This window comes from Schistocerca cancellata, chromosome 4 (assembly GCF_023864275.1).
Source record: "Schistocerca cancellata isolate TAMUIC-IGC-003103 chromosome 4, iqSchCanc2.1, whole genome shotgun sequence".
Classification (NCBI taxonomy): domain Eukaryota; kingdom Metazoa; phylum Arthropoda; class Insecta; order Orthoptera; family Acrididae; genus Schistocerca; species Schistocerca cancellata.
In genome coordinates, this window is record NC_064629.1 from 16083267 (window position 1) to 16099499 (window position 16233).

Below are 16233 nucleotides of genomic sequence, written 5' to 3' on the forward strand. Positions count from 1 at the left end.
GGTGCCAGCTTCAAGCCTACAAACAAATGGCCCATAATTTACAGGGATTACATGTCCCATGTGCAGACATCTGGTGACACATAGTTCTGGAAACATACCATGGTCTTTTTGAATCCATGCCCCACAGAATTGCAGCTCTATTACATTCTGAAGGTGGACAAATGTGGTATTAAACAGGAGTCATAATGTTTTGACGTATCAGTGTAGATAGGGACATCAAAAGTGCGGCCCTTGGCTGAGAATGATATGCAAAAAATCAAGTAGTAACTCTTAATTATATTTTAGAAACCTGGCCTACACCATGAAACCATGGTACAGGCTCCACAGTGAATTTACAGATCTATTCCACAAAATCATTGGTAGTGGATGTGATTTCCATCTGTCCCTTATGTTGTAAAAATGCATTTACTACACCAGAGACCACTATCCAGACACTGACAAAAATTCTGGACATTGAAGGTCTACCTCAAACTATTTTTGCAGACATTGGAGCTCAGTCCTCATCACCACTGTTCCAACAGTTCTATAAACATAGTGATATTCAGTATTTTTACACAGTCACTATTTCATCCTTAGTCAAATGGAGTGTTGTACAGGTCTTTTAGACCTATAAACATCAAGGGTGGGACAGAAAGTTGTACTTGTTATGTCTGTACAACAGAAATGGGCATGCTGTTTTATAATGAAGCAGAAAGAAATTGCCAGTGTGGTTGATGACAGGAGATGATAGTGCAGCACAGTAGCTGCTGTCACAAATTATAATGTTTAAACCTGTAGACTTGTAAATACTTAATGTATTTGAAATCTTTAAATACATCAAGCTCAAAATAGCTCTTACATTCAATGTGCTGTTCTCCAAATTGATTGATCAGTTACTCTACTGCATATTACATGCATTCATATTTGCAACAATCAATTTAATAAATCCATTTGTAATACATGGTGTTAAGTACCATGAAAATTTCCAGTTATTGACTTATGTTATTTTAATTTTTTATGTCCAGAGATCAAAATTTTTCAACCCAAAATAGGAACTGTGGCCAGTGCTTCTTCACTTCTCTTCCTTAATTCATCAGCTGAAACGGTTACAACAAATCCATATCCAGATATTCACCACAATCACATCTGTCATCATGTTCATTTGTTAGGCCCCACTTGCTCAGGTTTGCCTTCCCTGGTGCTACACCCGTCCTGACATGATTGAGGCTCCTCTTAATTTTCCATCTCAAGTTCTCACCAGTTGGTATCCTCTGTAGTGGAGAATAGTCATTTGGGGGCTCAGTGAGTTCTCTGCTCAAGAATCTCTTGTGGAATTTCAGCCTTCCAGGCCCACAGGAAGCTCCAGACAAGGCGTGGTGTAGTATTCATTGGAGATATGCTTAGACATTGGAGCAGGGGGTCCTAATTTGGAATAATATGAGGGTTGGAACTTTAATAGCTTGTACAAAATAGATACATGTTTCAAAGTTTTACTGACCTTCAAAGTAGTCACCAGCATTGTGTATAACCCATTGCTAGCGATGTGGAAGTTGTAGGATACTCGTAGCAGTGCCAGTTGTGTTGACCGTTTGAGTGGCGCGATCCACTGCCCAACGAATCTGTAGCTGTTCTGAATCAAATGCCGTGAAGTATTGCCTTCAGTTTAGAAATTGAGTTGAACTTACGAGGGCTTAAGTCAGGGGAGAGCAGTAGATGGTATAGCACTTAGCAGCCCCATCAGTCAAACAAATCAGTGACAGCTTGCACTGTATGTGCTTGAGCACTGTCCTGCAAAATTATGGTCAGGTCCTGCAGAAAGTGTCATCACTTCTGTCTCTAAGCTGGTTGTAGGTTGTGTTCCAAAAATGAAACTCACAAATAATTCTTTATTGCCCTGTCATCTCCTAATGGTGAACATTTTACAGCTGTTTTTTTTTCCCCCTAACAATTTGGTCAATCATCATAGGGTCATATCCATTATTAATAGCTATTGATTTTACTACAGATATTTCTTTTTCTAAACAGTCCTGTTCTAAAGGTCTGTTCACAGCATGATGGACTGCAGATTGAAATAAGACAATTTTCATAAAAATACTTTTTCTGATAATATCATCCCAGCAGATTCTTGTCATCCACAAACTCACAAAATTGCCTTTGTTCACTCTGCAATCCATCGTGCCATGAACACACCTTTAGAACAGGATTGTTTAGAAAAAGAAATATATTTAGTAAAATCCATAGCCATTAACAATGGATAAGACCCTATGTTAATTGACCACATTGTTAGGAAAAAAACAGCTGTAAAATGTTCACCCTTAGGCGATAACAGGGCAATAAAGAGTGAGGGTAATAACTTTATTTCTATTCCATTTTTGGGGAACGTATCATACAAGATAAGGAGACTTCTACAGAAGCAATATGGTTACAGAGTTGCCTTTTCCATAAACAATAGCTTAAAACAAAGAGTGCTTCATACTATTGGGGCACGGGAAGAACTTGGCAGTAAATCCGGAGTTTACAAAATTACTTGTAATGACTGCCCCAACTATTATGCTAAACAGACAGATGGAACCATTAAAGTAAGATATAAAGAACACATGCTAGGTAAAAATGGGAACACATGTACAATTTCACATTTTCTGGACATCTAATGCTCTTACAGCATACACCACATAAACTGGATGAAGTAGAATTGCTTCATGAAGTGAGTAAGGGCTAAACCTGGACTTGTTCAAGGAATTAGAAATTTTCAAACATCTATCTCAAAAAGATGGATTTATTCTTAACAAACAGGTGTAGCTTGGAAACAAAAGTTTTCTGGATTGTTTCAAACCCCTTCTTGTTCTAAAATAATATAGTCTGGCTGACTAGAAGTTAGTTTTCTTGTCTGTTGATGCTGGTGAAATGCTTCTTTCCTGTATTGTTGGGATTTTATGTATTTTTGATGATTGTTGTTCACAGTTTTCCATGTGTATGTGTGGTTTAAATGATCTGTTAGATTTTTATTCATGACAACCAATGGTTTCAATTTACTACAACATTTTGTTTGTTTTTGCTAGTATGTATCCTAGTCTTTAATTTACATGAGATTCTCACACATAACACTAGTGCCCTCTCTCATTGGATATGTTCCTTAGTGCAAGCTTCACCTGCTTGACATTAGGACATAGCAAATTGGTGTTCATATTTTTTATTGTACATAGGTGTTTTAATTGGTTATGATTGTTTTATTTATTAAAACAGAGGGTTTGAATTAGCACAACCTTTAAAAATTTTATGTGCATGTGTATGTATCCCAGGTTTTAATGTACGTGAATGTCTCACACATACCACAAGTGCCCTCTCTTGGTGAAACTGTCTGCCCTAGTGCTTCCACACCCTCTTCACAGGCTAAGTACTGATAGTATGCCATGTTCACATTGACCATCTCTTCATAATTATGCTGTACAAATGAAGGTGATATTTTAATTTTAACTACTGATGATACCTTTTGCACAATTGTTTTATGCATCTCCATTGCAGGATGTGATTTTAGTAAGTGACTAAAAGTTTTTGTGCTCGTAAGACTTTGGTAATTTTCATGGTTACTTAAAGGTATAAGTGCTTGTTTTTTTTCTATCTCAGTTATGTTGCTAAGTTTTTTGCTAATGAAGGTGTCTTCCTGTTCAGGTGTATTTTTGATCCTGATGAAGGTATACTTAGACATACCGAAACTGTGGTCAAGGATTTCAACAAATCTTTATCCTGCAACTGTTTGGCTGTTATCATTTACCGTGAAACTAAGTATATTTTAATTTATTATTTAAGTTTACCATATGCCAAGTGAAGCAATTTTGCCAAGGTGGGCTCTCAATAATTTTGAGGATATGTTATCTAGTCCAGGGGCCTTGTTTTGACTTTAGTCTTTCAGAGCTCTACCAGATTCTTCCTACAGCATTGCTGTGTCCCCCTTCTCATCTTAATCAAATTCCTCTTCCCTTCCAATATTGTGTTACAGTTCATTTCCCCTTTGTATATTCTTTCCACCTCTAGATTCCTCATCCTTACTCAGTACTAACTTGCCATCTGAGCTGATGATATTCTTACAGACATTTCTGTTTTCTGCATAGGACTATGTTATTTTACAATAAGGGGCATTCAAATTAAACCAGGTCACTAGTGTAAAGAAACGTTAACAATTTTATTAACTTAAAAATGTAGTTATACACAGTACACATACTCAAAAAGAGTCACCAAAACTATTGGCACATTTATCCCATTGCGACACTAGCCAGTCAATTCCATCCTTGAATAAGCTAGTAGGCTGTTGTTGGATCCAGGCCTGGACCCAGTCACACACTTCATTGTCCATTGTGAATCAATATCTGTGAATAGCTTGTTTTAGAGGTCCATGGTGATTCCGCAGTTGTCCAAGACTAAATCATTCACTTCCGCAACCATTTCCGGTGTGGTGACATGATGAGCCCGTCCAGGATAAGCATCGTCTTCCAGTGACTCGCACCCCTCAAGGAATCATTTGTGCCATTCCACTACAGTTGAATGACTCAGACTGTACTCACCATACACAGCCTTCATCCGTCAATACATTTCATGGCCTCCAACTCCCTCCGCCGCTAAAAATCGAATCACTCCTCATTGTTCCTGCTTATTTGCCTGCATGTTCGGTATCAGACTATAACTTGTGTGACTACCTTCTCGTCGGTGTGAAACCACACTGGCGCCGTGCAACATCAAATGGTGGGCACACATCAGTCTCTGTACCAATAGATGGCACCACCATACCCGCAGTTATGTGGTGCCACATTATGTGTAAGGCAAAGGTAGATACACTGACCAGGTTTCATTTGAATGAACCTCATATATATGGCATATATATTTTCCACAGTTATTCATGGCTCTGCAGCCTTACATTTTTCCTCTAGCCATTCCTGCTTTGCCATTTTGCATTTCCTGTCTGTCTCATTTCCTACATGTCCTTATTGCCTTTTGACTGCTTAGTTTGTTACATTTTTGTATTTTCTCTTTTTGTCAATTGCATTCAATGATGAGATAAAGAAATTATTCACTTAGTTAAGGAAGAGACCTATGTTGGTGTTGCTGGCTGGAGTGGCCGTGCGTTTCTAGGCGCTACAGTCTGGAACCGCGTGACCGCTACGGTCGCAGGTTCAAATCCTGCCTCAGGCATGGATGTGTGTGATGTCCTTAGGTTAGTTAGGTTTAAGTAGTTCTAAGTCTAGGGGTCTGATGACCTCAGATGTTAAGTCCCATAGTGCTTAGAGCCATTTGTACCATTTTGTGAAAAACTGTAGAAAGGCAAGAAATTAAGGAGATGGATAAACAGAAAGAAACAGGGATTGTTAAGATTTTCAAATGAAGTATTAGGAAATCATTGACTGAAACAGTGGAAATGAATCATTTTGATGGCAGGTTAACATTAATGGCTACTTCTGTATTAGAGCTAATATTTCTGTTTACACAGTTTTAGTTTAGCAATGTTTCTAACTTGTGCAGAGTCTCCAGAAATAAGGTATTTTTACAGATCCAGTTTATATGTTTTCTTAATTGTTGTCAAATTTACTTTCAGCCACAATTTCACCCGATACAGCAGAGCATTCAGTATCTGGGGACGAAACATTTTATAGTGATCTTTTGATAATAGGACCAACAGCATCGGCAGTTATTGTTCTTATAGCAGCTGCCACTGGTCTTTTCATATATCTCAGGAAAAATCGAGAGATGTTCTCATCAAGTCCATTTGGAGGTATTGTTATAAGTGTCAATTAATAATACCTGAGATGAAACTAACCATGTCAACAGCACTTCAGAATGTTTGGTATTTTGACTCTACCCCTGTGTACATTTATGATATATTCCTTCTACTTATGGAACAAAGACAGCTCATTAACATTAAACAGTCTTTTCTTAATTATAAAATCAAGCATCATGTGGACCTACAAATCATTGATTGCAGCACAACTTTTTACAAGAAAAATGTTCTAAATGTTGGAATATGAGTGTAAAATAATTCATCAAATTAAATTAAAAAAAGCAAAAATGTCAAGTATTGTACATGTAAATTGAAAATATTTCTATTGATGCAAAATTTTTACATGGTGAATAACATTCTTGGATTCTTATATTCTTATCTTATAAATAAAAAGAAACTTACATATTTATAGTTATATCTTGTCCTTCATGTGTTTAAATAGATGAAATCTGAAATGCTGTTGTCTTTATTCATGTTTCTGCACAGAATACAATCCTGTTGTGTTCATCATATCAGACATTATTTTCATCTTAATGATATGAAAGGAAAAATTCTTTGATAAATCTAATAAATTATAAGACAGACTTGCTGGCTGTTGGTTACCTTCATGCACTAAAAGGTTATGTACTGATGATGGAAACCTTAACATCTAAAAGTGATGACATTATCATAGTTTCCGGAACTATTAGTACCTCCATCGAGGAGGAGAGAGGCATAGGTACAGGGTACCCTCTGCCACACACCATACAGTGGCTTGCAGGTTATCTATGTAAATGTAGATTGGGAAGGCTAAAAAGGAAATACAAGTCACTGAGATCCTAGGTTGTGAAGGGCCCACCCTACAGAGGTAGGTATTTCTCATTCTTCGACAGTGTTGTCACTTTGACTGTTACATGTGTTTGTCATTAATACTAAGCATTTTGCATTCTGAAGATAATAACTGGCTAGCAATTCTCTCTTGTAATCATTATTTTCTTCTAATTTTTATTTTTAAAGTAATTTTGTATTCTTAATCTCATTTAACGATCTAATGCCTGCTACATTATTTGTGTTGTTGCTGGGATTTCCATGTAACTGCTTGTCAGGAGTACATACAGAAACAACAATATTGCCTAAGTAATTTGTACAAACTAGTATCTGGGCTGTTAACTGTTAAAAGTATCATTGAAAGATAGCAGGTATGGAAACACTGCAAAATGGCGAATGCAAAAATTTGAATAACCCTTGATGGGTGCTGATAGCAAGAATGCACTGGGACTGTTCATCAAGAGGTAACTGTACAAGTAAGCATCTCGCAGATCAGTCTTTGAATAAAAGTGACCAGCACCCATTTTGTCAATTAATTCTTCAGGACATGGCAAAGGAAAGGAGTCACTCACAGTTTGTGGGTTCACTGTTGACTTAAAGTCTGTAGTTTTCCTGATGGCTTCCTTATGATGACTAATGGCGATGCTCGTTGGCTGGCTGCAATGGATGCAACTGCTCCACTTTCATGCCAAGCTGATAGTTCTTGAGCAACTTGGTTCCAAATGGTGTGGAGAACATGGTGAGTGGGAACAAAGCAAGGCTGAGCATTGCCTTTCATATGGATGTGGGTCTCAGAATTGTTATCCCTGCCTAAAGCATCTTGAAATAAGTCATTAAATTTCTCGCAAAGTTCAGTTACTTGAGTGGCAGTCACAAACAAATTAACAAATGAAACACGTCTTGTACTTTAAAGCCAAACAAGTCAAAAGAATCCATTCCAAATGTATATTCACACTCACATAAACACAAAACTATAAATGAAACTGTTTTTGTGACATTGTGAAAATTAGTGAGGAGGCTGCACACACCTAATACCAGAATGTCATTTTCATTGTTGGCAAACAACATAGACTGAGACTGACATAATTGTGGCTTGCCTAGCAGTTTATATGCCTTTTTATTGAGGAAAGTAACTGTAGCACCAGTGTACAATTGCAAGCGAATTTTGTGTTTGGCAGTTTGCAATGTGACAAAAAGTTTGTGGTGATTTTGAATGGAAGAAGCATTTGAATTTTTCTGTGGTTCACTAGAATCTGACTGGACTACTGGAGAATCACAACAATGCTTTCAAGAAACTCTATTGACTGAATGCAGTGAGTGGTTTTGCACTTCATTTCCTTGCAAGAAAACTACCTGTATGAGTACATGTTTTCCACAGTGGAAGCCCTTAGTGTCATGGAATTTGCATGTATGTGCTTGTTGCACTGACTGAGACTTAGTGTGCTGCAGCTGGCTATTAATGGGCACACACTATTTACAAGTGTTCTGCACACCAAAAATTGGTGTGGAATCAAAACTAGCCACTGCAATGTAACATGAGTCCTGATGTTCAATCAAATCCAGCAGTTGTTTGGGGGTGGGGATGGGGTAGTTTAAAATCTGATCATAAATGCAAGAGTCAGACACATTTTGTGTGACAGCATCTCTAATCATTTCATTTCTAAAGTACTGACCACAGTCACACTTGAACTTACAGTGGGAGGTTAAGCTTTGTAGTTCTGCTACCCACTGCTTATAGGTCTGATATGGTTGTCAACAGAGGTGCAAAAATTTATACCTCACCACAGCCACATCAACCTGAGAATTATTGTAGTTGTCTAGCACAGTTATCAGATCTTTATAGGCTACACTTTAAATGTGCATGGTGGGGAATAGTAAGACCATAAGTGAACACACCAACCATAGCCTGAAAGTAAGAAGGTTTCGATGTACCTTGCACCTGATGCGCTGCAAAATGCACATTGAGCTGAGTGTAATACTCAGTCCAGTCCTCCTTGTTTCTGTAAAATGTTCAAGCACAAATTTTAGCTCTTGGAGTTGTTGTGGATGAGCTGTAGTTTGGGGAGGTTGGTGCTGCTGCTGCTTGATTTGACAGGATCAGGGTCATTATTTGTATTAATTGTTGCCTTTTCTGGGCCTGAAACTGGAAAACTTAAGTTAAAGGGGGTTCTTGGATTGTGTTTTGTAAATTGCTATCCATAATTACACAATAACAAGAACAAAGAATGTGAAACAAATTAGCTAAAAGAACAAGGTTAGCAGTGCGAGTGTGTGCAACCTGTAGAACAAGATAGTTGCAATAAATGCAGCAGCAAAAGCAAGCACAAATACACACAAAAACAAATGGTAAATCAATGTAAGCAGTGAGAGCAAGCAAAAAGTAACAGTGACACCTAACCAAGCAGAAATTTTGAATTCTGTCGTGTTGACACCAAGAAAGCAGCTAACCTTCAAACATCCGTCATCACCTGATGTGTTGTGTCATGTCAGGAGTAAGTGATGAGCATGAGGTGGCACTTTAACACAAAAGGGTAGTGAGACAAACGCCACTTAGTAAGCAACAGTTTGATATTTCTTAACTTCATTAGATGCAATACAAGCAAAGTGTTCAGTAAAGCAACTCAAATCCAATCCACTCGGTGGAGGTCACAGAAGTTCAAGTAATGACAACTGATTAGCAGGCCTCATTAACTGAAAGTAGGTGATCCCAAGACTGAACCAAGACTGCCCGCTATCTGGCCTGTCTACATCTTTTCAACTCTTCTGATGGGATACTGCAGTCTCTACCTGCAAAGGCCCTCCCTGCCATAGGATGTAGATTCGCAGCAGATCACATGGTTTAAGCTGGCAACCTCTGCGAGTGACCTGGCCAGTGGTGGAGTTGATAGTGAAGTACTTCGCAGTGTTTGTAGACCAATAATAATTAAGACTTTTTTTGTTCTTTCATTTGCTGAACTCAGTGATTTAAGGATAACATTGCAATTGCAATTGATTTTTGGCAATGAAGTACAACAGTGAAAACCACCTAATATGTTCAGTTGTAAACTATTTTCCTATAACATCCCGAACTTCACTGACTGCCATGAGTGGCACTAAATTAGAATAATGCAGCTATAATGAATGACATAAATATTCTGCAAAACTGGATTGCAGAAGTCTCATGCAATGTCAGCAAATCTGCATTGTGCAAAGGTCTCTACAAATAATCTTACATTCTTACATCCCCTTCCCATTTAGTTTACTTCTTAATGAAATGTGTGACTGGTTAAAAAAACTTCTTAAAAATGAGTGTAATTTATATTATCACAATAATGTTTTCTGCTAATTATACAGTACTAGAGACTAAAGTGAGACTTACTCCACATCCTTGAGGATTCTTTCCCACTGTGAGAACAAAGAAAGCGTGAATGGAAAAAAGATAGAAAATGAGTGGAAGCTAAATGTCTATATCCATTCTATCTGTCTATTTTGTAAACTCTCCATGCTCATGAGACCAGTGACATAATGACAAGTCACTATGCTAATCTGTAATATTTGTTTGTGTGGGTGTTAAATCTTCAAATTTAATACATATTTCGGACAACACAACAACACATATAAGTCACTGAGTAAGTTGACCTGTGTACAAGTCGGCATTCGATTAAACACTGAGTCTCAGTCTAGCAGCCGCTGCTCGGCTGGCCGCTTAGGTGGCGCAGCTGCTGCATGGCTGGCAGACAGCGCCGCACGTAGAGGACGTGCATAATTGCGCGGCGGCGCTTTGAATAATCGGCGAGTCACAACACTTTTCCCCCCTTTGAAATTGTTGCACTGGTCTTGATGGAGGTGTCCTGGAGATGGCTAACGTCCAAAGGCGTTGTTTGACTCACCATAAAGTCTCGAGGAGGAGACTTCCCGTACAGACAGAAGTGTCCCCGATGATAACGGGTCGAGATGACAGGAGACGTAGGGGTCGAATCTGCTGTGGCCCCATGCACCAATCTGCCCGTTGCGGCAAGTCCAGTTGATATGACAGGAGACATGGGCGATGTGTCGGCGTCCGTTGGAGGAGGAGGCGAGTAGATGTACTCTGACAGAGGATGGTCCTCCGGTTCCTGCGTGGGCATGTCTCCTGGTGGCGCCCGTTCTGGTGCTGGCATCGCGATGACGGTGAGAGGGCTGCGTTGTGAGTATTGAGAGATGCCAAGATCCCGAGCATCAGGTAGATCCAAAGGTGGTGTGGCGGCATTCGAAACAGGCGTTGCTGGCACCCGAGCCCGAAGCTGGTCCGAATGACACACTGCAACACCCGTGTCCATCTGGATTTCATACAGGCGTCTGCCACGGTGTCGTAAGATGCGGCCCAGGCTCCATTTTGGCAGCCTGTCATATCCCCGTACCCAGACGAGGTCGTCGGCGGTGAACCACCCAAGTGAAGGCACCCGCAGCCGTGAGGTGGGAGGCCGCAGAAGATGAAGTAGCGTGCGGGGCTGTCGGCCATGTAAGAGCTGAGCCGGGCTGTGATCGCCCATGGGGGTGAAACGGTAAGACGCCAGGAACTGGAGAAGCGTATCATCAGCAGCAGAAAAAGTCAGAAGTTTCCGCATCTGAGCCTTAAATGTACGGACCAGTCGTTCAGCCTCAGCGTTGGATTGTGGATGGAACGGCGGGCCATGACATGCATAACGCAGTGACGAGCACAAAAATCCGCAAAGTCGGAAGAGGCAAATTGCGGACCATTATCAGTAACAAGAGTAGAGGGGAGGCCATCCAAAGAAAAAATGTGGGCGAGAGCACTGGTGGTTGCCACGGTGGTAGGTGACGTGCAACGGACAATGAAAGGAGAGTTAGAATAGGCGTCAATTACGAGGAGCCAATAAGTACCTAAAAAGGGTCCCGCAAAGTCAGCATGAATGCGCTCCCAGGGCTTCTCAGGCGAAGGCCACGGCGACAAAGATGACTTTGGGGCAGCGGCCTGTGACGCACAAGGGCCGCAGGCAGCGACCATGTGTGCGATTTCAGAGTCCAGAGGCCAGTACACATGACGGCGCGTCAGAGATTTTGTGCAAGACACACCCCAGTGCCCCTGGTGAAGGAGACGCAAGACCGAAGCACGCAAAGACGCAGGTACCACAACACGCGGCGAAGCATTGTCAGTGGAGAGGAGGATAACACCATCCCTAGCCGTGAGGCGGTAGCGCAAAGTGTAGTAGTTCCGCAACGGATCAGAAGTCTTAGCGGACGGGCGATCTGGCCAACCCTTCTGAATACAGCGTAAAACCCAGGAGAGGGTAGGGTCAGAACCCGTAGCAGCCGCCAGCCTGTCCCCAGTGATGGGGAACCCGTCCACAACCCGCTGCTCGGCAACATCCAGGTGGAAACACAAAAGTTCTTCCCTATCGTATGCCTGATCAGGACCCATGGGAAGGCGAGACAAAGCATCAGCATTCGCATGTTGAGCCGTTGGCCAGAAATGAATCTCATAATTGAAACGGGACAAGTAAAGAGCCCAACGCTGGGGGCGGTGTGCAGCCTTGTCGGGAAGTGACGCTGATGGATGAAATAAGGAAACAAGTGGTTTGTGATCCGTAACAAGATGAAATTTTGAGCCATAGAGAAAAACACCAAACTTATGAAGAGCATAAATGATGGCCAAAGCTTCTTTCTCAATTTGAGAATACTTCTGTTGGGCATCTGTGAGCGTTTTGGAGGCATAAGCGATGGGTTATTCCGAACCGTCAGAAAAACGGTGCGCAAGGACTGCACCAACCCCGTATTGAGAGGCGTCTGTGGCAAGAACAAGATGTTGGCCAGGTCGATAAGTAGCCAGGCACGGGGCCTGTTTCAGCATAGTCTTTAATTTCCGGAAAGCCGCGTCACATGACGCGGACCAGTGAAAAGGCACGTTTTTATGCAACAGGCGATGCAACAGCTGAGCCACCGACGCCGCAGATGGTAAAAACTTGTGATAGTATGCGATTTTCCCCAAGAAGGCCTGCAGTTCCTTAACAGATGTAGGGCGAGGAAGGGCATCGATCGCAGCAACAGTGTGTTGAAGCGGACGAATACCATCCCGAGAGAGTTGAAACCCCAAGTACGTGATAGATGCCTGAAAAAATTGTGATTTCTGAAGATTACACTTAAGACCGGCAGTCTGTAAGACATGAAAAAGTGTGCGGAGATTTTGAAGATGTTCTTCAGTGGTGGAGCCAGTGACAACAATGTCGTCCATGTAATTGATACACTCTGGGACAGGGAGCAATAATTGTTCCAAAAATCGCTGAAAGAGAGCAGGGGCGCTAGCAACCCCGAATGGCAAGCGTTGGTATTGACAGAGGCCGAAAGGCGTGTTAAGGACCAGAAATTGCCGGGAAGCAGCGTCGAGAGGAAGTTGATGATAAGCTTCCGACAGGTCAATTTTAGAAAAATACTGTCCTCCAGCGAGTTTAGTGAACAGTTCTTCAGGACGGGGCATAGGGTAAGTGTCGATGAGGCATTGGGCATTTACAGTGGCTTTGAAATCGCCACAGAGACGAATATCACCATTGGGCTTAGCAACTACAACGACAGGAGAGGACCACTCACTGGAAGTGACAGGAAGCAAGACCCCTGAAGCAGTAAGACGATCCAACTCCCGTTTTATCCGATCACGAAGGGCCGCAGGAATGGGCCGAGCCCGAAAAAACTTAGGCCGAGCAGTGGGTTTGAGCGTGATATGAGCTTCAAAGTCGGTTGCACGGCCTAACCCAGGAGAAAAAAGGGACGAAAATGTCGTCGGCAAGGAATCCAGTTGAGCATAAGGAATAGCGTCAGAGACAATATTGACAGAGTCATCTATGCAGAACCCAAAAACGCGAAAGGCATCGAAACCAAAAAGATTTTCTGCGTTGCTCTGGTCGACCACAAATATGGGAACAGTGCGAACGACGGATTTGTAAGATTCCTCAGCATTAAACTGTCCCAAGAGAGAAATCTTCTGTTTATTGTACGTCCGTAATTGCCGAGTGACAGGGGACAGGAGTGGAGAACCCAGCTGAAGATACGTCTGAGAATTAATTATAGTGGCAGCAGAACCGGTATCCACTTGCATGCGAACATCTCGACCAAGGATTTGGATAGTGAGGAATAACTTCCCTGAAAGGAAAGAAGTGCAATTGACAGACAATACAGAATCAGAATCAGCATCATGTTCATGAACATCATGTATGCGGTCGGATTTACAAACGGAAGACACATGGCCTTTCTTTTTGCAATTGTGACACACAGCCCAACGTTGGGGACAATCCTCGCGTGAATGTTTCGTAAAACACCGCGGACATGAAGGAAGTTGCCGGGGATTTTGCTGTCGTTTCTTAGTGGGTTGTTTACGGCTAGGCCGAGGCTGCGCGTGGGAGCGTACTGCGGCCACGTCGGCCGGCGGGGACGCGCCGCACGCGTCGTCAGCAGCGCACAGAGGTTGTATTTCCCCGACGTCACCCCACGCTTCTATTTGCGCCCCAGCGGCGCGAGAAATTTCAAAAGACTGCGCAATGGAGAGAACTTCATCTAGAGTCGGATTCGCCAACTGAAGGGCACGTTGCCGAACTTCTTTGTCGGGCTCCGACCGGATAATAGCATCCCGTACCATGGAATCGGCATAGGATTCTTTGTGAACGTCAGTAACAAATTGACACTTTCGACTGAGGCCGTGAAGTTCAGCAGCCCAAGCGCGATAGGACTGATGTGGTTGTTTTTGACAACAATAAAAGGCAACACGAGAGGCTACTACATGCGTTTGCTTTTGAAAATAGACAGACAGAAGGGAGCACATTTCAGCAAAGGACAAAGACGCAGGATCCTTCAAAGGAGCCAATTGTGACAACAACCGATACATTTGGGGTGAAATCCAAGAAAGGAACAGAGACTTACATGGTTGTTCGTCCGTGACATGAAATGCCAAGAAGTGCTGTCGAAGACTTTTTCATAATCAGACCAGTCTTCCGCCGTCTCGTCGTAAGGTGGAAAAGGAGGTACAGCCAACGACGAGAAACGCCCCGCATTTGACACCGTGACAAAATCGCGAATCGCCGCTGTTAGAAGCGTTTGCTGTTCGAGGAGATTTTGCAAGAGCTGCTCGACAGTAGCCATGGAACCCTGTGAGTCAACGGTGAAAAGGAAAAATCCACTACCTCGTCGCCAATTGTTAAATCTTCAAATTTAATACATATTTCGGACAACACAACAACACATATAAGTCACTGAGTAAGTTGACCTGTGTACAAGTCGGCATTTGATTAAACACTGAGTCTCAGTCTAGCGGCCGCTGCTCGGCTGGCCCTTTCTCCTTGTGATATTGCAGTCCCGTTCATTCTCCATCTCTTGTTTGAGGATACCTTCCTGGGTGCAGCTTCCTCCCATGCGCTATGCATGGCTGGCAGACAGCGCCGCACGTAGAGGACGTGAGTAAATGCGCGGCGGCACTTTGAATAATCGGCGAGTCACAACAGTGGGTACCTAAGTTATTAGTAATACATTAATGATTTTTATGTTATATTGGTCTCTGTGCTACTGATAAATGTAATTTTGTGCTACCAGGCTCATTTTGCCTTACTTTAGCAAGGTGTCTTCAGTCATGTGAGGTAATTTATATGTGTTCACTTAAATACAGTACTTCAACTTTATGTATTGTGCTATATTGTTTATAAGCTACAAACACTATATAAATCAATATGTATGCTTATTACTTACAGTATGAGTTATTGTCTTTCATATGTGTCTTGCTGTTCTTCTAGTGAAGCTATTCTTACACTTTCAACACTAAGAAATCTTATCAGCACAGACAAATCAGTAAAATGCCAGTACCAAAACTGTGTGTACAGCTTATCCACAATAACTGGATGATTTTCCTGGTGCTGCCAGAAACAGAGGAAATTTGCACTTGTTGAAAGATATCCATTTGTCTCTGAGTGCTGCCAAATTTAAGCTGCCCCTAGAAATGAAGTATTACTATACACACTGAAAGGCAATAAACACATGTAATAATGTCAGCATTGCTGCAAACAGCTGACACTGGCTTCTTCTCACTGTTCCTCTGCCCTCGGCACTTGTAGTTCGGGAGGAAGGTACACTTCCTGCCATTCCTGACAGCCACCACATGAACTGTCATCTTAACATGGACAAGTTGTGGTTTATAAACACAATAGCATGATATGTAAATCAAAAGTGCTGCATTTAAGTGAGAATCTATATCTGTTTCCCCCCTGTGGGTTTGGGGGTAAGAATAGGCCCAAGGTATTCCTGTCTGTCGTAAGAGGTGACTAAAAGAAGTCTCACACATTTCGGCCTTTCTGTGTTGACCACTGTAGGGGTTTGACCTCCATTCTTCAAAATTTTTCTGAAGAGCAAGCCAATTGGGGAAGGGCGCCTTACATAGTGCACCATGTCCATAGTGCGTTAAGATGTTTAGACCCCTTTCTCCTTGTGATATTGCAGTCCCGTTCATTCACCATCTCTTGTTTGAGGATACCTTCCTGGGTGCAGCTTCCTCCCATGTGCTATGCCGTGTTGCTTTCTGCACTGACGACAACCGTGGACTGCTCTGCACCTGATATCCAGCATGATAGCCAGCCCATTTTGGTGGGGCCGCCATGTACCCTGTTGGTTGTAGCCCCCTAACACAGGGATCGCTCTGCTGATGCCTGCGCTGTTAACTCCCCACATAT

The 16233-nt window shown here is 42.1% G+C and overlaps 1 protein-coding gene across 1 annotated transcript in view; it reads left to right on the plus strand.

Moving 5' to 3' along the window:
* Positions 1–16233, plus strand: part of LOC126183285 (Down syndrome cell adhesion molecule-like protein Dscam2) — a 194555-nt gene that overhangs the window by 161092 nt on the left and 17230 nt on the right. The window contains exon 12 of the mRNA XM_049925116.1: positions 5564–5740. Coding sequence (XP_049781073.1) covers positions 5564–5740 — 177 coding nt within the window. The remainder of the gene's footprint in view (positions 1–5563; positions 5741–16233) is intronic.